Genomic DNA, 24,128 nt, shown 5'->3' with positions numbered 1-24,128 from the left:
ACACACACACTTCAGCCATTATGTCTGTAGTGTTCACTATTAACAATGAGGTGACCAATTAGGCATCATTTTGCTCCTGTGAAACAGGCTCAAAACTTTTAATTAAAAATGTAAATAAAATTAACACGATGCTGTACCAGGAGGTCGGGTCGGGGAACGTTCTGAGGAACCACTCGTGAAACACAGGAGGATGTCGAGCACACAGAACGTCCTTGTGCAGCTTCAGTTTCTCCTGAAATGACGCTGTTTTGGGCAAAATCATTTTCCGCAGCTCCTTCCCCGTCAAATAAACGCCTGTTACATCAACATTATTATTATCATTATTATTATTCAATCATTCATTATTATTATAATTATTATTACTACATTATATTATTTGAAGGACAGATGATGTTTATGTGCCCTATGTAGTGAATCGTGAGTGTGATTTGGGATAAACCCACAGTAGACAGTAGATACTGTATGTGTCCTATGTTGTGAATAGGGAATAGGGAATAGTGAAAAGGAAATAGGGTATAGGGAACAGGGAATAAGGAACAGGGAACAGGGTATAGGGAACAGGGAACAGGGTATAGGGAACAGGGTATAGGGTATAGGGAGCAAGATGTGTGACGAGACCTTTTTCCTTGTACAGTTTGGTGAGGATGTGGCGAAGGCCGGCCGTGTTGTTCACCCACTCGATGATGCCGCACTCTTCGTTTAACGGAATCACAGCGTACGTCCGAATGTGCAAATCCCTCCGTCTGGACTCGGCGTCTTTCCTCAGGCACTGAGACACAAAACCGGACGCTGATCGATTTTCTTTGTTCTGGTGTGGGATATGATCACCTATAATGTGCAAGGTGCGTTCCTGACACAGCTCATTTGCATTAGCGACGCCTATAAAACTCCATAAAAGGTAAAGTGCACTGGAAGCTGGAGACACTGACTACTAAAGAAAAGGCAGAAATGGAAAAGCAGCACTTTTTAAAATGAATGCCAGTAAAATAAAGCGACTGGTTTTCAGCAGGATGTTCTGCATGGAGCTCTGTGTCCCTGACCTGGTGACCAAGCATAAGAATGTGTTTTTGATACGGACACTGCTTTGTTTTTGTTTTTTAATGTGAATATTACTTTATTGACGAGGCAGTTGAACTCCATCAGCCTGCAGTCTTTCCTCAAGTCATCTTTGGGTTTGCACATCATCGTGTAACATTTTCCATCCGAGCCTTTGAGAGAGATTTTCTTCGGTTTCTGGAGCGACGCCAAAATTTCCACCTAAAGATTAAAAAAAAAAAAAAAAAAAAAAAATCAACTTAGATCACGTGACCATCAGCGGTAAGACTAATAATCCAGTTCTGTGCGTGCTGATTAAAGCGCTCACGGTGTCGTCGAATCCGGATAAGTAGACCCAGTGTCCGGGGAAGGCGTCGTGGCTGGCGTTGGCGCCGCCGGTGGAGGGAAGCGTGGGGATGAGGACGGACTGCAGCGGGATGAGGATCTCACTGAAACTCGACTCCTCCACCAGGCGCTTCAACATCTTAAAGTGCACACTTATACTGAGAGTGGAGCTGTTCCCATCCACCTAACACTCACACAGAGACAAAAACAAACACATTATTATGGAAAGCCAAATGTCCCATAAGCTGTTCATAAAAACATTGATGATCGATCCTTAATGCTAGTGACTATTACTAGCCAAAAACACCAGGGATTTAAATGCTAAAATGAACCCCTTTCAAAAGTTTCCTGCAAATACAACAAATTTTCCACTGCTAGCGTCTACAATAGCAAATAATTACAAAATAAAGCGAAAAAGAGACAAACTATGATTCAACTCGGGAATACGTTTCAGCGTAATCTTATATACAGCGTGTAGATTATGTTAATATACGACTACAATTCTGATCGATAAAGAAGAACTGCAAGTCGGTGTTATTACGATGATCCTGTAAACTACGAATATAGAAATATTTATTATTTAATTCGAAGTATATCCCACCGGTTTGTTGCAGAGCTCCACCAGTTTGTCAGTCAGTCTGTTTGCATCCCCAATAAACTTCCCGAACGAACCCTTCAGACTGATGGCTTTCTTCAGGATCTCCTTACATCTGTTCATCCGAGTCGGGTAGGACGACTGAGCGAGAAGAAAAAAAATCATCACAACCGACGATATTAATAACCATAAGTAAGCAAAATAAATAATCAGGAAAAAAAGAGTAAATGAATCAAGGCTGGGACTAAGAAGAAAAAATAAAGTCAGAGCTCATATTAAAGGAGGATTAGAAAAATTCGATGCCAATATTTCGGGAGATTTCTGACCTTCGACACGGCGGCCATCATCCACATGGCCTGCTGCGGATAAGCGAGGAAAACTTTAGCGATGATGTCCATGAGCACGGCGAACACCTCGTCATTGGAGTGACAGATCCGAGAGATGAGCTGCGAGAACGCAGTGAGGAACTGATACGGAGAGAGATGCTGCGTGTGCTCGCTGATCACGCCGTTTATTTTACTCAAATCCGCCTTCATCTGAGCCCGATCCGAACGGCCCGCTGGGACACACACACACACATTTAAACAGTACACACACTCTCAACACAGTCTAATTTAACCATTTTATCATGGTGACAGAGTAAATGGTTAAATTAGTAGACCTCTAAACACCAAAATCCAGCAGTACATATATAAATCTGTATATATTCTCTTTACAGTCATTTCCTCAGAACCTTTGTTTTTTTTGTTGTTTTTTTAAACACACCTTTACCAATATTTCTGGAACTGACTGCGTGTTTATTATAGATTGATCTCTTGTTTATTTTGAGTCACAAAACAAACTCCCCTTTCCCCATTTCATCTAGTTTTTAAAAGTGCATCAGTGGACGTGATTTAGCCAGTTTTACTTTCCTACCTTTTTCCACTTCGTAAACTTTTGCCCCAAAATCGAGCCACAGGGTGAGCATCCGAGGCATCGCCTGGTAAATGTACTGATTCCCAAACTGCAGCGCTCTAAAGTAATCATCAGGAAGTGATTACGTTACAGAAGAGAACAGAGAGAAGGAGTGAACGTGATGCCATGAAAAAGCAGGTCAGTCTTTCTGCACTTCTGGGGTTTTTTACTACACATTTATAAATCACTGCAATACCACATCGATTTTAAAATGTAAAAATGAAGAACTTTGACGTTCCCAGCTGTAAACGGACATACTTTCCAAAATACGTGACGATGTAGCGGATGACGTTGCCCTGCTTCTCCATTTTATTGTCCGTCACCATCGGCATCAGTTTATCATAATACTTGGCCAAGTAAAAATTCCCGTCTTCCCACTCAGGTAAAAGCGTAGTGACATCCTACACACACACACACACACACACACACACACACACACACACACACACACACAGTATCACTTATCCCACAGGTTACCATAACTACCGTGTCACCTATTCCTTACAATCCGTACATTAGTTATATCTTTTCGACCTCAGACACGAGTTCACTGCGTTTTGGTGATCTCCTGCCCACATCATCTCCTCACCCTGTAGATCTTCATGATGGCGTTGCTCTCAGAGTTAGCCGTCTCCTCCATGTAGCGGCCCACCAGCAGCAGAGCTTTCCCTTTAATCTGGATCCTCTTAGGATCGGAGAGATGCTGGTCTTCAGGAAAACACTGTTTTACTCCCTTCTGTAGCACAATGAGAGCCTGGTGCACATCACCCTGTACACACACACACACACACACACACAGTTACTCAGATTATCTTCATCATTCTATCAGTCAGGCTTTACAGCTACACAGACCCTCATATGAAATACTTCCATTTACTTTGTTTTGTGTGACATCCTTCTTTTTATTTAAATGCTAACACGCGTACAGTACGTTCCTCACGCACGCTGCTAACGGCAGTCACGTGATCACGGTCTTGTTTTCGTACCTTGGACCACAGCCACTTGGCTTTCTCCACAAACAGTTCAGACAGGCGAGAGTTCTCAGCGTTCAGCAGGGCGTTAAAGGCTGTCTGGTGATGACCGGCTCGACGGGCCACTCTCGCACTCTGCAGCCAACACTGACCCACCTGCTCCTCAAACACACACCTCAAACACACACAGTAAAAATAAATCAGTCAACAGTCGGAGTGTGTACCGAGCAAGGGGTTGGGCGTGTGTGTGTGTGTGTGTGTGTTCTTACCCCTTGCTGAGGTTGAGGACGGCCCGACGGAGAGCCAGGATCGGCTCTTTGGCTCTGAAGGAATTCTGGGTCATGAGGAGACGATCGTCCCAATTCAGCATCAGCTCACTCGCTTTGGACCCTTCAGTTTCCTTCTGCATCTCAGTGAACGCGTGCTCTAACTCACTGAGCATGTGAAGTCTGAAACACACACACACACACACACACACAGTGTATATGTGTACCACACTGCTGTTGAGTTCTGGACTGTGATTGGTCAGAAGGTGTTGATTAGTTCGCTATAACGGTGGCTCTGACAGTAGCGCAGGTTTATATTAATGCACTCGCTCTAATATCGTTATAGTTTCTATAGTAACGGCTCGTTCACAGAGACTCGTACAGCGGACGCTCAACTGATAATAAACAGATTTTAAAAATCATAATTGTTGGCAAAGTGGTACAAGAGGAATAAAACACTTCAGGATGAACAGATTTAGGGAAATAATAAGGGTCAGAATAATAAGTAAAGGTGTATTTAGATTGCACCTTCGAGCTCCGTGAGACCCCGCCCACCTCCCTGTTCTTCACTAACACACCTGACGATGTACTCGTATCCTCTTTGGTAGGTTCCACACTCGAAGCTGGCAGCTGAAAGCGGAACCACCTGCTCCCTCCTCGCCACCTTCAGCTTCGCATAAAAACGCTCCGAGTCCTGTTTCTTAGCCGAGAGCAACATCTGTCCCAGTCTCACCCCCCACGTGTTCGATTTCTCATCTACACACACCATCCAAAAGTTATACAACATGACCCCATATCACAATTCCATATGATTTATACACATTTTACAGAAAACCACATTTTACATCTGAATTCTGTTCAAACTAAAGCAATAAAACTCTAAATCATCATCATCTCACCAGAGGCCAAATAATCCTCCACTAAATCCCACTTTGAGAGCTTCCACGCCGCCTCGACGCGATAGGCATTCAGATCAGACTTCCACAACGGCCTGCACGATCACAAAAGCAAATCACAATCATTAAAAGTGCGACGTTAAAATTATATCCAGGTGTAAAAGAGGATGTGAAGTTCACCTGTTCGCCAGAACTCCATTAACCTGAGTCATCACTGTGGAGAGCTGCCCGAGTCCCAGCATGGAGCTCATCACACCATGATAATGCACAATCTATACACACACATGCGTACACACACACACACACACACACACACACACACACACACATCACTTAGTGAAAACATCACTGTCAATTACCTTCAGCAAATAAAGTCAGAACAATATATTTACCACTAATAATAAATAAACCTTTTATTTTTATTGTATACACTACTGGTCAAAAGTTTACACACACTCATCATTTATTTATTTATTTTAAACATTTTAGAATAATAAAAAAAAAATCATCAAAACTCTGGAGTAACACAAATAGAACTATGGGAATCATGTTGTGATAAAATTCAAAATAAATCTAAATAATTGAGTATTTTAGCATCTTCAGAGTCGACGCCCTTTTTGCAGAGAATGTTCCAGAAATGTATTCTTGGTGTTTTCTCTATGGATTTCTTGAGGAATTTCCCTGAGATGATTTTAAACAGTATTAAAGGAGTTCACACCCATCTCCTGCTTTACGGAATATTCCCCTCCGAGTCGTCCGTTTAAGTTTTTTTTGTAGATAAAATGTTAGTTTTCTAATGAAAGAAACAAATACGTCGAGACGATTATATATTTTTGTCTACAACACCGATTTCACAAGTTTAATCATAAAAACCTTTTGATCTGAAGGTGTAAGATCATGAGAAACATTTCAGTCGAGTGTCCGCAAACTTTTGACCCGTAGTGTTTTTATACATTCACACTGTAAATATAATATCATTTAAAATAGTGCAATACAGACTGTGTATAATATTATAAAGCACAATGCATTAAATATGTAACATAAGAAAAATAATAGCATACATACTGTGTGTGTGTGTGTGTGTGTGTGTGTGTGTGTGTGTGTGTGTGTGTGTACCTGGTCAGGTTCGAGCTGCATGGCTCTGTCGTAGCAGGCTGAAGACTCTCTCAGCAGGCCGATGCTCTCGTGTTCTAGAATCTGTTCCCTCAGTGAAGGTACCTCTTTTCTCAGAGCGTTCACTCCTCTCACACCGTCCGGCTCATGCATGGCGGCGTACAGGGCCTAACACACACACACACACACACACACACACACACGATTATTTTTATTTTTGATGAGCAAGGTATACTTGAAGGTGCTATCCAAATAAATGTGATGATGATGATGGTGATGAAGGATCTTCTCTCGTACCTGCAGGAAGCTCAGGTGATCCTGAATGTTCTGTTCCTTCTCCCTGATGAAGGCCTCGAAGTGCATGACAGCACGCGTGTACGCTTTAGAACGGAACGAGGCCTTAGCGAGAACATCCTGAGGAATCCGGTTCAGGAAGGAGACTACACACTGATACTCACTGTTCTCTACACCTACACGCACGCACACACACACACACACAAACAGCAAGGTCAGAACCTGGCTCTGGGCTTGTAAACATGATAGCTTTGCAAAATAGTGCACTATGTAATGAACAAGGAGAGGTGTATTTGCAAAACACTGCTCTAAATAGTGAAGAGTGTAACTTGTAGTCTAGTATATAGATTATATTTTATATATGTAAAATGTAACTTATTGAATAAGCACTAATACACCAGTCAATGCGTGTCATCAACTTCTGACCAATCAGAATCGAGAAGATTCATACAATGTATTTGAATGCAGTGTGTGTGAGTGTGTGTGTCGGGGGGGGGGGTTGACGGTTTCTGTCACCGCTGGCGTGCAGGTTCTGTGAGTCTCGGTTCTGTCGGCCGGAGCTCTTGGCTGTACTGAGCGTTTGGAGTCTGTAGCGCCCCCACTGGGTCAGGTGGTCCAACATGGAGAAGACGGTCTGAGTGCTGAGCTGAGCCAGACTCGAGGCGTTCTCCTGCAGCTGGGACAGATGTGGCTCCTCCTCCTTCAGCACAGCCATGATCTCCTCCACCACCTGAACACACACACACACACACACACACACGTAAATAACATTTTGTTTTATTTGGGTGGAAATTCCTCGTGGTGTACACGTGACAGTAGCTGATTGTCAAGAAGCACATCATCACAGCATCATCGTTAGACGTTTGTTCTCACCTGGAAATAAACCTCTCATGCTGAGTTTTATATTTGAGATGTTTTATCAGCTTACACTCGGATTACTTCACATAGAATCACCTGGAATCTGATGTTTTTGTTTGTGAACGAAAAGTAAATGAGTAAATGACCGAGACCGATGCATCTATAACATCATAAATGAAGCGGTCTCTGACCTCCTGCTGTTCCTCAGGTGTGGAGCTCAGCAGGACGTACAGCAGGATGTGGGGCAGCAGGTACAGAGTCACCCTGTAGTCGTACTTGATGATGAAGCTGCAGCAGTTAAACACTTTACTGGCCAGATCATGACGCACCTAAAACACACACACACACACACACACACACACACACACACACACACGTTTATAACTTCAGCTACAGACATTTTTCATGTTCAAGTCAAGTTTGTTAGAACCAACGCTGTGTTCCAAATTGCATCCTACTCCCTATTCCCTTAAAGAACATGCTCTATGTAGTGCATACACACGGTTATGGTGCATTGTGGGATTTCAAGTGTCCACTGCGTACATGCAACTACACTCAGAACCGTGCACTATATACACAAATGTGGAGTGATTTAAACACAGGATTAGAACACGCAGTGGAACGTGAACATGGTGTAGTTCAGAACACAAACACTGAACAGAACAGAGACTGGCAGACTGACAAAATAAACACACAACATAATGAAGATAGTGATTTGAGACACAGCACCACACATCGAATGGAACAGGAAATGGCTAACCAACTAGTGAGTGCACTATTGTGAACAGAACGTGAACAGAACGTGAACAGAACGTGAACAGAACGTGAACAGAACGTGAACAGAACGTGAACAGAACGTGAACAGAACGTGAACAGAACGTGAACAGAACGTGGTTTAGGACACAGCAGCGTGTTTCTTTGGAATAAAGGCGGTTTTTGGAGAACCCACCTTGCTGATGAGATATCCAGCCCATGAAGCAGACCAGTCAGAGAACTTACTCCCTCGGTTACTCAGGTAGATCGGCTTCGTCAGTCTGGACCAGTTCACCAGCTTCTGGGAGCTTTTATACCTAAAGATCAAACCAGGAACAGGATTCATGCTCACGGTGTCGCCATGACATCACGAACATGTGTTTACACGTTTATCATACATTTATCACACGTTTATCACGCCATCACTCACCTGCTGTTGAGATGTGGCTCCAGAATCTCCTGAACTTGTTCTGGAAATCTCCTCCACAGTCTGCGGCCGGGCGAGTCCGTCCTTCCCTCACGACACTCAAATATAGACAACAGTTCCTGGAGAGAGAAAAATGCTAAGTTCAGAGTTAGGTCTTTTTAACAGGGTGGGGTGATGTAACTGGGAACATGGGATTGGGGTGATGTAGCCGGGATTGGGGCGATGTAGCCGGGAACATGGGATTGGGGCGATGTATCTGGGAACATGGGATTGGGGCGATGTAGCCGGGAACATGGGATTGGGGCGATGTAGCCGGGATTGGGGCGATGCAGCCGGGATTGGGGCGATGCAGCCGGGATTGGGGCGATGCAGCCGGGATGTAGCCGGGATTGGGGCGATGTAGCCGGGATTGGGGCGATGTAGCCGGGATTGGGGCGATGTAGCCGGGATGGGTGTGTCGTAGCGTTCCACACCTGCATGGCGTAGGCGGCAGCGTCCTGAGCTCGCACGTTGTCTGCATACGCCAGGAACGTTCTGGTGAGTTCCGTCAGCAACCCGAAGGCGAACTCTGGATCATCGATTCCACTCTGCAGAGGAAACACACACAGGAGATAAAATCATTCTTCAGAAACATGTTTCACTGAAATGAATTTAAACCCAGGAGCTGCAGATAAACACACACGCATGCTGATTAACACCAAGTGAGAGACAGTAACGATGCTCACGGTGAAGCTGGCCCCGCTGCGCTGTGTGTGTGTGGTGTTGAGGTCGAGGCGTCCGGGGTCGATGGCCCCCAGCTCCCCTAAACACTCGCCACACAGCAGCTGCGCCTCGGCGTTCACGTCCTGACACCCTAACAACAGAACCGTCACCAGCTCCGACAGAACCGGTTCCACCAACTCACTGTCCAACAGCAAACGCAACACTGCTGCCTGTTACACACACACACACACACACACACACACATTTTATATATATATATATATATATATATATATATATATATATATATATATATATATATATATATATATACACACATATATACACACATACATATATATATATATATATATATATATATATATATATATATATATATATATATATATATATATATATATATATACACACACACATATAGGGATGTGGTAAAATTTACATTACAAATAGAGATATGAATATTAATTTAATGAATAATTAACTTCGAGTATAATCATAAATTGTACTTTTATTTTTCGTTCTTTGTTATTATTTATATTACTATTAAACGAAAATCTTCCCAGGAAAATAATACAGGCCAGAAAGGTGTGTGTGTGTGTGTCTGTGTGTGTGTGTGTGTGTGTGTGTGTGTGTGTGTGTTCCTCACCTGGTTCTTGTACAGCATCTCCTTCAGGCTGGTGAGGGCGTGGACGCGCACGGCGACATTTTCGTGCTGAATTGCACGCATAGAGAGCTGCAGCGCCGCCTGGAGGTCAGAGCTCTTCGACGTTTGCTGAACACATTCAGAAAAATGGACCAAATGAACACCTCAGATAAACACCACATCTGGAATTTCACATCAGTGCGAGAGAGAGAGAGAGAAAGAGAGAGAGAAATCCAAATCCTTATACAGACTCCGTCCCAAACACCTAATATCGAGCCATGTCACACCTTTCTGTAGTCCTGTAGAACCTTATGGACGTCCTTCAGCTCCGGGTGGTCTGGAAGGAAGTAGATTTCATGAAGAAAGTCCTCCACTTCCTGTCTGGAATGAGAACACTGATGTAAATACAGAGTGGAATCTCATCGCTGTAGAGGCTAAATTACATTTTTTTTTTTTTTACTCGTGTGTACGCTCTCATCATCACCACCATCATCACACACACTGTGACTGAAACATAACCCTCGTGACAGTTAACAAATACGACTCGTTAATGCGGCCTATCCTTTATTATTTATATGAAAATAGTTTATAACGTTTCTGTAGCAGGAAGCGGAACCTGTTCTCCACGATGAGGTAGTGCATGATCACGGCCGTCTCTTTAGGCTGGATGGAGATGAGGGGCAGGAGCGCGACGATCACGTGACTCAATAACGGCCCCAAATACGAAGGATCGAGAGAACGGACGAAACAATCCCACGTCCTGACAAAAAAAAACAACAACATCAACAACAATAAAGCAATAAAGAACCGTTTGTTTTTTTATTATACAATCAAGTCTTAACATAAAACAGAATTTAAATTTAAATTTAATGTTATTTTAATGTTAATTAATATTATATTATTGATGGATAATTACAAGCAGATGTTCATGATACGAAGCCAATATCTCATTTTTAGACATCATTTTTTACCATTTAAAAAATTTTAAAGCTACAGTTTATACTTATTTATATTTATTTATGCTATGTTATAATAATAATTCAGTTATATTTGTAGAAATTAAATAAAAGTAGAATTAAACATGACGGTTCTTAGCAGTTTGTTAGCAAACTTTAATATACATATATAGATAATATATAGAAAAATCTCTTTTTTTTTTGTAAAAAACAAAACAAAATTTTGTATCCCCAAAAAAAAAAAAAAAAAAAAAAAAAAAAAGTATCATGATGTGATATTTTTGTTAAATGGCCCAGCCCTAGTAATGACACTTTTATTTTTGTTGTTTTTTTACTTCACGTGAGTGTGTACGTCCTGTCTGCTCAGGAAAAAGAGCAAGAACGATTTGTATTTACTTTCCCGGCGTGAACACAGAGTGTGTGTGTGAGGTGCGAGCTGCGACTGACCGGCAGCAGAGTTGTGGGAAATCCTCTTTATATCTCAGCCCGGTTCTGAGCGTCGTCATCATCTTCACCCTCACCGAGCTGATGTGCTTCGAACCCATCAGCTTCATCAGAGCCATTAAACTGTTCAGAGCCTGAAAAGAGAAAACAGAAAAAAACTGGAGCGCACATTCTGTCCTAAACGTCGTCCCGTACGATAGCGTGACTGTTTGTCTTTTTTATTAACACACACGTGCTCTCACCATTTTCTTCTTCTCCTTCTCGCCAGCGCTGGAGCTCAGCAGCTGCATGTTGAAGAACGCCAGGATGCCCAGGAGCTTCGGCTGCAGATAATCAGCCTGAGGGACGACAGAGACTTTATCTCATTATTCTCAAAGACTAAAACATCAGATCAGACAAATAGATCGGACTGAAGATTTGTCTCCTGCCCACCTGTCTGTCTGCCCATGTTACAGCGTGTGTGTGAGACATGTAACCAGGTCGTACCATTATCACAGGAGAGGTGATGTCTCTGGGCCCCTGATACGGATCTTCACTGGAGGCGAATGAGGCAAGGATGGAGAGTCCATTAAAGACCTGCTGGTAATGTTCTCCCAGACGCAGCAGCAGCTCATTGTGGAGGCCCTGAAAGTCCTGTCTCAGTAAACTGCCCAACTCAATCTCCGTCTCACTCTACAGCACACACACACACACACACACACACACACACACACACACACAGAGCCGGGTGAGGAGTGTGTCAGGAGCGTACACGTGTCACTATAAGAATAAAACCACGGAGCGTCACAGCAGTTTAAAACACTGAAGTGAGAAAAGTGTGTGTGACGCGGCGGTTCGGATGTCAGCGGGTTCTTCGGGCACCTTGAGGTAGTGTAACGCTCGCTCCAGCTCGCCCTTGGTGCAGGAACACACCAGGTGTGAGAAGATGTACTTGAAGTTGTTGATGAGGATTTCTCGCCGGTTGACGTTGAGCTGTTTAGCGACGGTGCGGATCAGAGCCGACGCCGTGGGACTCGCCTTCGCCGCCAGGTACGGAAGAAGAACCTGCAGCGTGCGCTATACACACACACGCACGCATGCACACACGCAAAAATGATTATGACAGTATTCAAACATTTCGGCAGTTAACGTCAGTTTATCTGACAAATGTCAAGAATAAATGAATAATAAACTGAACAGGCGTAACTTTTAAAATATATTTAAAAGGATAAATAACATTAAATCGCGTATTTGTGTTCAAGTGTCACGTAATGCTAATGGCTTTGGGGTCGGAGCTCACGTTGAGGAAGCGGTTGAGGTCGGGGAAGTCGAACGCGTGCGCGACGTGCGAGAGGATGTCGAGCGCGAGCTCTCTCTGGTGCGCCGCCTCCTCCTGTAGGGCCTCACTGCTCTGATCAGGGGTACAGCGAAGCGCCATCATGTGGCGGGAGTGTAACGACTCCACCAGGAACTACACACACACACACACACACACACACACACACACACACACACACACACACACACACACACACAATCATAGCTAGCGTTAGGGTTCCACATGTTGAGATTCGGTTCTAAATTGCATGTCTAGGACAGAGTTTAAGGGTGTGATGAAATATCGGTATAAAAATATCCATGATGACTAAACTACACAGGAATGAAACAGTTCTAATTAGGGAGACCTCTATAGTTCCTGCAGGAACTGGAACCGTGATGGACGATAAGAGAAGTGACACATAGACAGTGATGCCAAATACAACGACATGGCGACTGACGCTGCTCTTAATTTCAGCCAGATCTGTAAAGCTCCGCCCCAAAATGGTTCCTCATCCACGTACAAAAAGTACCAACTCTGCAAGAGGAACTAAAAATAAATAAATCAGCCCTGGTTCCAGGAGTGTGAATATGACTAGTAAATGATCCAAGTACCCAAACCCTTTCTGGTGAGTGTGTGTACTGTACATGAAGAGTGTGAGAGTGAGAGAGTGTGAGAGTGAGAGAGAATGTGAGAGTGAGAGAGTGAGAGAGTGTGAGAATGTGAGAGTGAGAGAGGGTGTGAGAGTGAGAGCGTGTGAGGCGGAGGTGAGGTCTGACCTGACACACAGGGTTCCTGTACTGATTAAAGAAGCTCTGCAGTTGGAGGTTCCTGGCTGAGGCGAGAGCCTGAATCTCCGTGTGAGCCACGACTGACACCTGAGAGGATTTCGAGAGTAAACAGTGGAGCAGACGCAGCAGAGAGAATGACACCAGGCTGCCTTCAGCCGCCCTGAAACACACACACACACACACACGTACACGCACATGCAGAGTGAGAGAGAACGTGAGAAAGTAAATCAGAGCGTGTTTATGTGTAACGCATGTTTAAACATTAAGAACAGGGGGTGCGTGCGTGTGTGTGTGTGTGTGTGTGTGTGTGTGTGTGTGTGTGTGTGTGTGTGTGTGTACCTGCCGATCTCCCCTGTAGTGAGGATGAGACTGTGTTTCAGTTCGTTGTTTCTGGAAGTCTTTGCGTTTGTAAAAGCCTCCTTCAGCCGGGACACGAGCAGCTGTGGATGGAGACGAGATCTCAGGTGAAGGTCAGGGCAGGTCAAGGTCAAGGTCAGGGCGGGTCAAGGTCAGGGCAGGTGAAGGTGTATATTAAACAGGTCTTGTGCTGTACCTCTTTGAGGAAAGCGTCTCCGTTCCAGGGCTCCAGCAGACTCCTGATGTTCTGACTGAAGGACAATCGCACGCCCTGATGTGGATCCTCGATCAGATTAACCAGCGCCACGAGGAGGGACTGGGTGTCAGGGTCACTGCTGCTCACGTCCACGTGCTTACACACGTGATTGACGTTCTCAATAAACGCTACACAACAGGGGAAAAGGTTTAAGGTTTTATTATTAAAGGTTATAGAGTTAAAGGAGGATTTCTCTCCATTACAGTTACATCACAGTCCCCGGGTCTCTAAACTCCACCACAGCAGGGTGAAAGGGTCAGCTGGATGGATGGATGGATGGATGGATGGATGGATGAGGAGAGGTGAACGCTGACCTTGTTTAACCTCGGGCTCCTCACTGGGTCTGAGCAGGGTGAGGAACGGGATGAGGACGGACGCCCCGGCGGAGGACAGACGGACGGAGTGAGAGTTGGACGTAGTGACGTGAGAACAGAGGAACTCCGAGGGAGAACACAAATCCTCAGGGAGCACACGGAACTGAGAACCTTCACTCACACAGCACAGTAACTGAGACGCCATCGACGCCATCGCCGTCCTCACACGGGGGGAAACATCCTGCAGTCTGGACCTACAGGCAGAGAGAGAAAGAGAGAGAGAGAGAGAGAGGGGGGGGGGGGGGGGGGGGGGATGAGAGGGGGAGAGAGAGAGAGACAGACAGACAGACACAAAGAGAGATTATACATTTTATACATTTTAACAGACAGACAGATAAACAGACAGACAGGCGTGTAGTGTGTACGTACATAAGCGTAGTGTGCAGGAGGTCGTGTGGTTTAGTCCCGAGCTGATGGACGAGCAGGGGAAATCCCCTCACTGCACTGAGGCGCTCCGTCTCACTCTCACTCTGTAGTGCACACTGATAAACAACCACACGCCACTCTGCACTCGTCTGCTGAGGGAGGAGAGAGAGGAGGAACACACAGCGACCTCGCGTCTCCACGGCTACACACACACACACACACACACACACACACACAAAGAGAAATCCACATGTAATATTTTATTTTCTGCGTCTTCAGGACGTATAAATGTTTAAGGGTCAGCTCACAGTAAGCAGGAGCGAGTTTTTTCGACAGTCCAATCAGATGAGCAGGAAACGATGCCGTCTGATAGGCCGAGACGGAGGAGTGCGTGTTCACCCAGGGAATCGACAACACCGCACACACACTCCGGTACAAATCGCCGTCAGTCTGACTGTTAACTGAGAACACACAGGGACGAGGTCACGGCTCAGACGTACGCAGAGGACCTGCGTTTGTCCTTTTTAAAATGATCTTACAAAGAAGATGCAAACGACATTTAATGGATTTTAACCCACGGGTCATGTAGACGACGGCGTCCAGGACGCGGACCGTCCTCTCCACCGTCACCTCCACGTCCTCGTCAGGGGCGTCGGCCATGATGGAGAGACACGCCTCCACCACCTGCGACAACGTCCTCGGCTTCAACCACACCAGCTGCTGTGTGTGTTTCTCTCCGGAGTTCAACACACACTCGCTGATTATGGGGGACGACAGCGGAAATAGACGGATCAGGTTACGTGCAAAAGTTTGTACACCCTTACTTTATAAATGTGGTTTAATAAGCTTTTGATTGAGATCATTAAGAGACAAGTCCTCCACTGTAAACAGGTTGACGGGCAGACATGCAAGTGTGTGTGTTTGTGTGTGTGTGTGTGTGTGTGTGTGTGTGAGTGTGTGTGAGAGAGAGAGACAGTGAGACCTGGAGCAGAGTGCAGTGAGACGCAGGATGGTGACTAATCCCTCCAGGACACACACACGCTGCTCGACTCCATCACACGTCTTCAGCTGCGTGATCAACTCCTCCATCCGATCATCTACGGCAGCCCACACCTCACTCCTGCCCCTCATCTCCACCTGACTGAACACACACACACACACACACACACGGAGTAAAACATACAGTATATAAAGGACATATTCTGTTAATAATAAAGTGACAGTAAATTAGAAACAGAAGCAGGAGGAGGTTTATTCGGACCCAAGCTGAGCTCGTCCTGACGCGGTGGAGAGAGACAGGTGTAATCTTTTAGCCGGAACCTCCTCGTCACATCCCCTCGACTCCATGCACTCATTCACGCGGTTCTGAACTTCCTGTAGAGCTGCAAGACCTTCAGCCTTCAGCGCCACACACATGTACCCCTCCACATACTGCAAATAAACACGTTATTATTAATAGTAGTAGTATTATTATCATCGTTTTGTTGTTGTCGTTGTTGTTTACCTCCTGGTGTGTCTGAGCTCCGATGTTGGTGATCAGGGCTCTGCAGACGGCCGTCACTCTCTCGTTCCGGATGGACGCTGCGGACTCGTACCCCGCCGGCACGCGCTCCAGGACGAAGCGGAAAACCTCACACAGCGTCATCCTCACCTCCGTCACCTTCATCCTCCCCACAGCCCCGCTGACGACCAACCTGTGCAGCGCCTCCATCAGCATGTCCAGGTGGACACGCCCGTACCGTGTGTGCACGCCCTTCTCCGGTACGAACACGCTCTGCGTCAGCGCCCGGAACTCTGCCGCGTACGCGCGCACGTCCGATTCCTCGCAGGACACGAACGAGTCCAGGAGGGACAGATACGCCGTGAAGAACGTCTGCTCATGGCTTACAGGAAGTCCGCCCAGATTCACGATGCGTCTCAGAGTCACCATGGAGACGGCTTTTAACTCAGGGCCGCCGTGCATCAGGACGAAACAGGACGCGTCCCAAATCCGGCCGACTTCCCGGGGAAAGAAGACGCCCTGCAGGAGGTCGGTGAGGACAGTCAGCGCGGTGGAGATCAGCGCCTGGGACGACGTGGGCGACGCGAGCTGGAGGACGGACGGCGTGAGATACACGGCGCGGTGACACGCGCTGACGCAGAAACGCTGCAGCGACACGGGCCACTGCGTCCCGTGTGTGTCACACGTCCCGCAGACGGTGTGTGTGAGATCCTGCACTAAACCCATCAGCTCTCTGACCAGCACTCCGAACACCACCGGACTCTTCGCCCGGAAAAGCTGGAGCAGGGAACAGACGACGGAGACGATTTTAGCGTGAAGAACGCCGCACTCCGGAGCGGCGGCGATGCGCAACACGCGCGTGATGATCCACTTACTGAAATCTGAAACAGCGGAAAATTATTACATTAACGTTTTGTTTCGTTTCCTGATCTTCCAACCCAACCTGCCTTTTAGAATAAATAACCTGGAACTCTTAATAATACGAGTGCAGAAGTATTGGAACTCTTTCTATGCTTCTTATTTTGTTTAGTTATTTTATAAAACGTAAAGCAATTCATTAAGCGCCGCAAAAAAGAACGTTATATCACGCCATCTTTTCTTTCATCCCTACATGCCTTCCTTTTTGTTCTGACATTCTTCCTCCCCTTCCTTTTCTTATGCATTTTATCCTCGCCTTCATCCCACCATCTTTTCCTGCTGTCCCTTTTCCCCCTCCTTCCATCTTTCCATTATCGCTCCATCCCCCCTACTTTCCTTCATCCCTTCATCCCACCACCTTCCTTTCTCCCCTTTTCTCTCCGTCCATCTTTTCTCCCTTTCATTCCCCAACTATTTCTTTCTATCTTAATGTCATCTTTCCATCGGTTCCTTCCTTCACGTCGCTCCGTGTCCGCTCTCGTCCCTTCCCCTTTCTCCCTCCCACCACCTTTTAAATTTTTTACTTCCTATCTCTTTTCATCCCGCCATCTTTTTTTCCCCCTCTACATCTTCCTCCCTCCCTGCATCCCGTCTTCCTCTCGTTCCTCCTTCGTGGCCGAGACGTGACAGTACTCACCGCTGCAGTCGCTCTGCACGTCTCTGAACTGCTCCGACTGACACGCCGGGTTAATAAACATCAGAGACGAGGATTTAATGATGTGCTGAACGAAGTCCAGGAGCATGACGCAGGCCGGCTCCGAGCTGCTCTTCTTACACAGTTCCAGCGCCACTGAAACCAAGCGGAGACACAAAACACAACAAAATAAAACCTGAGGCTCTCTTCGCGGTCCTGAAGCTCCACAGTTCAGCGCTTTGGGCTTTTAAAGCTCACTTCTGCTGGAACACAGATGGACAGATGGACAGATGGATAATAAAGAATACACGAGTACAGAAGAAAAGAATAAGGTCTTGAATCTCCACACGGGTCTGCAGATATTTTCAGGCTTTGGAATAACCTTCTGCACAATAACACGTCACCTTGTTTTGTTTTCTTTTTCACTAGTTAATGAAAATTATATTTTATATGACACGACAATAGATTTCACATCAATAAAAGCACCAACGCAGATATAAAAAACGTTGAAAAAGTTTTAATGAAGAGTTTTATTCTGTTTCTTACCGACTTCTACATCAGTCAGGATCCTGTCAATGAACTGGCACAGAATCTGTCTGGGTTTCTGTACAGCGGCGTTATACTCCTCTGAAGTGGCACTGAAACCAAGAGAAACGCTTTATTACTTCCATCTTTCAGCAGTCTGAAGCCGACATTAGTGTAAAACTGCTCACTGAAGTAATAAACACAAACAGATAAACAGATAAACACACAGGTACCTGGCGAGCTCCTGCAGAGCAGGAATCATCGCAGACATCTCTAACCCTGGCTCCATTTCCACCTTTTACTAAACACATCCGAAAACAATAACCTGTCTAAATATTAAACCGAGTCTAAAGACAATTCAATAAACAAATAAAGAATAACTGTCAGGAATCTCTAAACACTGCGGTAGTTTAGCATCATCAGCTCCCTCACGCGCGCCTCCATTATTTTCAAAACGGTTCCGCTCTCCGGCTGGGAGGTCAGTACGGTGGCCGGGAACGGACCCGCCGTCCTCCTGTTAACGAAACGCGATGCGACTTGTTGGACTTTTTTTTAAAGCTATTTTGGCATTTAGCGCTGTATATTAAGATTAAAATGGGAATCGCGAAATTAGCAGATTTGATTCGTGGTGACGCTCCGGGTTCGATAACTTACAAAGAGATCGGAGATTACACTGGTAAATCCGGTTATTTATAGCTCAATTGTGTTAGCTAGCTAATTCAGACTACCTAGCTCACCATGTAATGTAAACAACTGTAATGTAAACAACCAGAAAAATTGATTTTCTGTGTTAACTGATGGAAAATAGTGTATTTGGGTTAGTAACTAATTAACTAATGTACTTTAAAGGTCAGATCACTAAAAAAGACTAGAAAGAAATGAAAGCATACATTTTTTCTTTATTTTTTTTTTAAATTGAACTAGTTATTATAATAATGTTATTGTTGTCTAATTTGTTCCCAAAGTCTATATTCAAGCTTTGGCGATACAAAGGTTAATATTATGTTATTTGTTATGCGAATAAAGCAACCTTTGACTGGTCTTTAAATCTTTAACTTCAGATTATTATCATATTACTTTAATAATCATGTCTGTTTGTTTGTTTAAGGGAAAATAATCGCACTTGACACCTCCATTATTATGAACCAGTTCCGTTCAGCTGTTCCTAATCTGAATTTAAGGTAAGAAATATAAATAATAATGATTACGTCCTACCATCAGATACCGGTTTAAAAGGTTTTAATCTGGTGCTTTAGTTAAATATGACTTCTGATGTCCTTTATAAATCTTTTACACACACATTAGTGAAATCAAAACAGTTCAAATGTCCTGGAAGCGCCTGTATACGATCATTTTCTGATTAAACTGTAGAAATAATCTGAGAAATAAAGGCATGTTTATGTTTCCTGGTATTTATCCGAACAACGGGTCGGTATCAGAAACAGATTTTGTCGTTAGAGTTACTCCGTGGTCGTTTTTATTGAAAAACTAGATCGTAGTGGATTTCTACTTGTTCTTGTGCTCTGTAATATGCTGAATATATCCAAGTACTTTGAGCAAATATATTTTTTATATAATAGACTCTCTGTTCACTGATACAGTAAGTACAGTATGTTCCAGTATAGGATTATTATTATTCTGGATTGATCAGTTTGGAGTGTAGAGTATATATATTTTTTAGAGAAATTATTCTAATCATTGTTGTTGTGTATAAGCTCCGCCTCTGAGGTTTGATGAGAATCCGTCCTGTCCTCTGTGAGAATTCTTTATTAAATGAGAAAGATTTATGACGTCATGGTTTGTGTGTGTGTGTGTGTGTGTGTGTGTGTGTGTGTGTGTGTGTGTGTGTGTGTGTGTGTTGTGCAGCTTGTTAGGTGTGTTCTACCGCACGCTGACGTTCCTGGAGCACGACATCAAGCCGGTGTTTGTGTTCGATGGAGATCCTCCTGAGCAGAAGAGAGCCCTGGTGAGACTCGAGACTCGACACTGACGGAGCGCCGGGGTTCAGGTTAACTTTTAAAATGGCAAAATATCAAAAGCTTTCTTCCTTTTTCCTTTTTATCCTTCAGCTGGAGAAAAGAGCACAGAGTGCAGGCAGGAGCAGCGCACAACGCCCTCACGCTGGTGGTAATAATAATAATAATAATAAAGAACGTGTAAACGTGATTAAACTGTCAGATTATAATTGATTAATTTATGGTTAAAGTGTGTTACTCAGTGATTACAGTGGAATTAAGATGAGTGTGTTACAGAGTGAGTCGTTTAGGTTTTATAGGATTAAATTCCAGATTCTGTAAGTGTGTGTGTTACAGATGGAGTGTGTATGTGGTGGATATGATGTTAAACATCAGCGTTACTCCGTATCTGTTCTCTCAGTGTCGTCTCAAACCAAGGAATTCCTGCGTCTCCTCATGCTCCTCGGTGTTCCTTGTGTCCAGGTAACTTCTCACAACTCAATTAAAGCAGCTTCTAGGCTATCCCTCTCCTTCTCTCACTCTCTCCCTCCCTCCCTCCCCCCTCCCTCCTTCCCTCTCTTCCCGTCCCTCCCTCCCCCCCCCCCTTCCCCACTCCCCCCCACCCCCCCTCCCCCCAGGCTCCCAGTGACGCCGAGGCGTTTTGTGCTCAGTTGGTCAGTAGTGGTGTGGTGGATGCCGTGGCCTCAGAGGACATGGACACGCTGGCGTTCGGAGGGACGGTTCTCCTTCGCCAGCTCAACGCAAAGAGAGTGAGGTGAGGAAGGAATGCGTGTGTGACCATGTGTCGTTCCAAACAGCACTTTCTTTCCATTTTCCTTCTTCCCTTCATCCCACCGTCTTCTCCTTCCACCTCCCGGTTTTCCCTCCAACCCTCATTCCTTTCGTCTTTCTTTATATTGTCCATCCACCTGTTCTTTCCTTCACACCGCTCCATCATTTCCTTCGCTAAGTCCGCTACCTTTTTTTGTGATCAGTATTTGATATTTATTGAGTGTGTACATTACTGTAGCAGAGTGCAGAGTCGTTTTAATTTTCAGCTCCTAACTTTAACATTATTCAGGACAGCTTTATTGTTTGTAGAGTAAATAAAACACACATAGTCATTCAGTGTCGCGTCAATAAACAATAAAACGTCTGCATTTTGCAGGTCAAGTTTATTTCATGCCTCTTTATAACGTAATATTTCGAAGAAGATTTGAAACTAAAAGGGAAATGCGCGCACCTCTGCCGTGTGTGAGGTGTTGGTCAGATATTAAACCATCCTATTACATACAGCGGTGTTTATTATTCTCTTATTCATGTTGGTGTTGAGCGTTAGATGTAAATAATGGAGAGATTTCTGCTTTTCACAGTGAGGTGATGGAGTACTCTCTGCCAAAGTTACTGGAAATCCTGCAGCTCACACAAAAAGAGGTAAAAATCCCAAAACGAAACCCTAATCAGCTTGTGTTGAGTGTTATAGATCCTTTATTACGTGTGATAAGCGTAGTGTTCGCGCCGGACTCAACACAGCAGAATGTTTCTGTCACAGTGGCTTATTATAGGAAATAAAGCCTGATTCTAGTGTTGTGTAAATATCAGTCAGGAGCAGCAGGATAAAATAAACTAAAAGTACAAATAAAACACATCTTCAGTTTCAGCTTTTCCCGCTGTACCTCTCCACCTGCTCTCCGTTCACTTTCTCAGTTATTGTCATTTCAATTCTTTATTCTTTTTCCCCAGGATTCTTTTTAAGCAGAAAAGAGTCGAAACATAAACCTGCGAACAAAATGAATAAATATTTACACTCATTGAACAGCAGTGTGTGATTCGATACAAACTGACTGCTAATAGTGTGTGTGTGTGTGTGTGTGTGTGTGTGTGTGTGTGTGTGTGTGTTGTAGTTTGTAGATCTGTGTATTTTATTGGGATGTGATTATTGTGATAAGATCACGGGTTTGGGGCCGAGTCGAGCGCTGAAGCTCATCCAGCAGCACCGCAATATAGAGGACGTGATGCTCAACATCAACACGAAGGTCTCACACACACACACACACACACACACACACACACACACACACTCTCTCTCTCACACACACACACATTCTCTCCCTTGTCTTTCTCTCTCTTTGTCTCTCTGTCTGTCTGTCTTTCTTTCTCTTTGTCTTTCTGTCTCTGTCTGTCTGTCTTTTTCTCTGTCTTTCACATTGTGTCTGTCTGTCTTTCTCTCTCTTTTTGTCTTTCTCTCTCTTTGTCTTTCTGTCTCTGTCTGTCTGTCTTTTTCTCTGTCTTTCACATTGTGTCTGTCTGTCTTTCTCTCTCTTTGTCTTTCTGTCTGTCTGTCTGTCTGTCTTTCTCTCTGTCTTTCACATTGTGTCTGTCTGTCTTTCTCTCTCTTTGTCTTTCTGTCTGTCTGTCTGTCTGTCTTTCTCTCTGTCTTTCACATTGTGTCTGTCTGTCTTTCTCTCTCTTTGTCTTTCTGTCTGTGTTCTGTGTAAAGATGGAGGAAACAGAATGAATCCTGCTGTGCTTTTTTTTTTTTTTAGTCCACGTAATTATGTGTGTGTGTGTGTGTGTGTGTGTGTGTGTGTGTGTGTGTGTGCAGACACACCGGGTCCCTTTAGGTTGGCAGTACCAGGCTGCGCGGAAGCTGTTCCTGGACTCGCCCCGGTCTGAACTGCCCCATCTGCAGTGGAGTGAACCTAACGAGCCGGAGCTGGTGAACTTCCTGTGTCAGGAGAAACACCTCAAGTACATCAAAACACACACACACACACACACACACACACACACACACTTCCTGACTCCCTCAGTTCTGCTCTCACTCATTTACAGCAGTAATAAAATGTATTTTTTTCATCAAGGGAACTTTATACTCTGCGCTCCGTGTGTGTGTGATATACAGGTTAGTGTTTAGTCGTTGGTGTTGTGTGTTTGGTGATCAGGGAGGAGAAGGTGCGAGGGCGGATGGAGAAGTTCCGGCAGAAACTCGCCCACAGAAGGAAGGAGAGAGAGGAGGAAAAGGGAAAGGGGGGAGGCAGACAGACCAGTTTGGACCAATTCTTTCCTGTGACACGGAAAAGACGGGTAATGTGACTCAAATAATGAAAATGTCTATCTGCCTGCCTGTCTGTCTATCTGCCTGCCTGTCTGCCTGTGTATCTGTCTGTCTGTCTGCCTGTGTATCTGTCTGTCTGTCTGCCTGTCTATCTGTCTGCCTGCCTGCCTGCCTGCCTGCCTGCCTGTCTGTCTGCCTGTCTGTCTATCTGCCTGTCTATCTGTCTGCTTAGCTATCTATTTATCTGTCTATATAGAGATATATTTCTGTCTGTATTATAAGCAATATATTCATCATGCATATACATTTTGACAAAAACAATGTGTGTGTGTGTTTAGTCTGCAGAAGCAGGAGGATCCGCAACCAGGAAGCAACAGAAGACTAAATAATGCTGTTTGTTTTAAACCCTAGTGATGGAGAGAAGTCGTCGGTTATTTCACTCTGATTCCTGTGTTAGTTTTAATTTTATTTGAAATTACGGTGTAAATTTAAGCGGCTTGGATTTGCTGATTATTTTTTTTTACGAATGTTAAAGATCATGTTAAAGATCATGTTGTTATTATATGATGTATAAGATCAGAGGATAGAAGTATCAGAATAAAGTTAAACAGGTATGTAAACAGGAAGTGATGTCATTTTGAGCTGAACTGGTGTCCTTGCTGTTGATGTAATAACACTAAACAATTTGTGTAAAAGTGACATTATTTACAGGTTATTGTGTTACTGTAATATTTATTAATTTATTAAAATCATCTTCTAAATCAGTTTCATTGATTTAGAAAGAAAAAAAACATTAAAGTTATTTTACGTTACTTTAAATGGA

General features: G+C 44.5%; 2 protein-coding genes across 4 annotated transcripts in view; one reads left to right on the top strand and one right to left on the bottom strand.

The window, feature by feature from the left end:
* Window positions 1-18,779, bottom strand: part of atr (ATR serine/threonine kinase) — a 20,741-nt gene extending 1,962 nt beyond the window's left edge. The window contains exons 1-43 of the mRNA XM_017495155.3: window positions 18,526-18,779; window positions 18,314-18,405; window positions 17,771-17,923; window positions 16,219-17,096; window positions 15,976-16,145; window positions 15,697-15,855; window positions 15,293-15,471; window positions 15,023-15,175; window positions 14,718-14,916; window positions 14,289-14,542; window positions 13,915-14,102; window positions 13,701-13,801; window positions 13,350-13,521; window positions 12,553-12,723; window positions 12,135-12,329; window positions 11,760-11,945; window positions 11,516-11,611; window positions 11,277-11,407; window positions 10,490-10,633; window positions 10,161-10,254; window positions 9,877-10,002; window positions 9,233-9,439; window positions 8,981-9,094; window positions 8,511-8,626; window positions 8,277-8,397; window positions 7,519-7,656; window positions 6,986-7,199; window positions 6,473-6,645; window positions 6,179-6,343; window positions 5,243-5,334; window positions 5,066-5,157; window positions 4,745-4,922; window positions 4,170-4,349; window positions 3,916-4,075; window positions 3,519-3,698; window positions 3,188-3,330; window positions 2,891-2,988; window positions 2,302-2,534; window positions 1,982-2,116; window positions 1,364-1,564; window positions 1,114-1,257; window positions 619-769; window positions 138-294 (exon numbers count right to left, since the gene is read on the bottom strand). Coding sequence (XP_017350644.1) covers window positions 138-294; window positions 619-769; window positions 1,114-1,257; window positions 1,364-1,564; window positions 1,982-2,116; window positions 2,302-2,534; window positions 2,891-2,988; window positions 3,188-3,330; window positions 3,519-3,698; window positions 3,916-4,075; window positions 4,170-4,349; window positions 4,745-4,922; window positions 5,066-5,157; window positions 5,243-5,334; window positions 6,179-6,343; window positions 6,473-6,645; window positions 6,986-7,199; window positions 7,519-7,656; window positions 8,277-8,397; window positions 8,511-8,626; window positions 8,981-9,094; window positions 9,233-9,439; window positions 9,877-10,002; window positions 10,161-10,254; window positions 10,490-10,633; window positions 11,277-11,407; window positions 11,516-11,611; window positions 11,760-11,945; window positions 12,135-12,329; window positions 12,553-12,723; window positions 13,350-13,521; window positions 13,701-13,801; window positions 13,915-14,102; window positions 14,289-14,542; window positions 14,718-14,916; window positions 15,023-15,175; window positions 15,293-15,471; window positions 15,697-15,855; window positions 15,976-16,145; window positions 16,219-17,096; window positions 17,771-17,923; window positions 18,314-18,405; window positions 18,526-18,581 — 7,289 coding nt within the window. The 5' untranslated portion in view covers window positions 18,582-18,779. The remainder of the gene's footprint in view (window positions 1-137; window positions 295-618; window positions 770-1,113; window positions 1,258-1,363; window positions 1,565-1,981; window positions 2,117-2,301; window positions 2,535-2,890; window positions 2,989-3,187; window positions 3,331-3,518; window positions 3,699-3,915; window positions 4,076-4,169; window positions 4,350-4,744; window positions 4,923-5,065; window positions 5,158-5,242; window positions 5,335-6,178; window positions 6,344-6,472; window positions 6,646-6,985; window positions 7,200-7,518; window positions 7,657-8,276; window positions 8,398-8,510; window positions 8,627-8,980; window positions 9,095-9,232; window positions 9,440-9,876; window positions 10,003-10,160; window positions 10,255-10,489; window positions 10,634-11,276; window positions 11,408-11,515; window positions 11,612-11,759; window positions 11,946-12,134; window positions 12,330-12,552; window positions 12,724-13,349; window positions 13,522-13,700; window positions 13,802-13,914; window positions 14,103-14,288; window positions 14,543-14,717; window positions 14,917-15,022; window positions 15,176-15,292; window positions 15,472-15,696; window positions 15,856-15,975; window positions 16,146-16,218; window positions 17,097-17,770; window positions 17,924-18,313; window positions 18,406-18,525) is intronic.
* A 57-nt stretch (window positions 18,780-18,836) lies between these two features.
* zgc:110269 (probable flap endonuclease 1 homolog) lies at window positions 18,837-23,925 on the top strand. Of its 3 annotated transcripts, none has more exons than XM_017495185.3 (11): window positions 18,837-18,968; window positions 19,401-19,473; window positions 20,159-20,258; window positions 20,362-20,419; window positions 20,669-20,730; window positions 20,886-21,022; window positions 21,621-21,681; window positions 22,152-22,283; window positions 22,853-22,998; window positions 23,193-23,334; window positions 23,644-23,925. In XM_017495185.3, the coding sequence occupies exons 1-11, from the start codon at window positions 18,887-18,889 to the stop codon at window positions 23,692-23,694; spliced, it is 1,044 nt and encodes a 347-aa protein (XP_017350674.2). In that variant the 5' UTR covers window positions 18,837-18,886; the 3' UTR covers window positions 23,695-23,925. The 3 variants fall into 3 exon arrangements, with proteins under 3 accessions (XP_017350674.2, XP_053544640.1, XP_053544641.1); XM_053688665.1 differs by having other exon boundaries at window positions 23,153-23,334; XM_053688666.1 differs by lacking the exon at window positions 18,837-18,968 and adding an exon at window positions 19,139-19,285 and having other exon boundaries at window positions 23,153-23,334.
* Window positions 23,926-24,128: the final 203 nt, after the last annotated feature.

This window comes from Ictalurus punctatus, chromosome 20 (assembly GCF_001660625.3).
Source record: "Ictalurus punctatus breed USDA103 chromosome 20, Coco_2.0, whole genome shotgun sequence".
Lineage (NCBI taxonomy): Eukaryota > Metazoa > Chordata > Actinopteri > Siluriformes > Ictaluridae > Ictalurus > Ictalurus punctatus.
The sequence above is the reverse complement of the archived record's forward strand: the minus strand, read 5'-3'. Positions and strand labels throughout refer to the sequence as shown.

Excerpts from the sequence above, each read along its gene's own strand:
- zgc:110269 (XM_053688665.1), top strand. The coding sequence starts at position 18,887 with ATGGGAATCGCGAAATTAGCAGATTTGATTCGTGGTGACGCTCCGGGT. Across the intron at positions 19,474-20,158 it reads GTTCCTAATCTGAATTTAAG|CTTGTTAGGTGTGTTCTACC; the intron begins GTAAGAAATATA and ends TGTGTTGTGCAG. Across the intron at positions 23,335-23,643 it reads CTGTGACACGGAAAAGACGG|TCTGCAGAAGCAGGAGGATC; the intron begins GTAATGTGACTC and ends GTGTGTGTTTAG.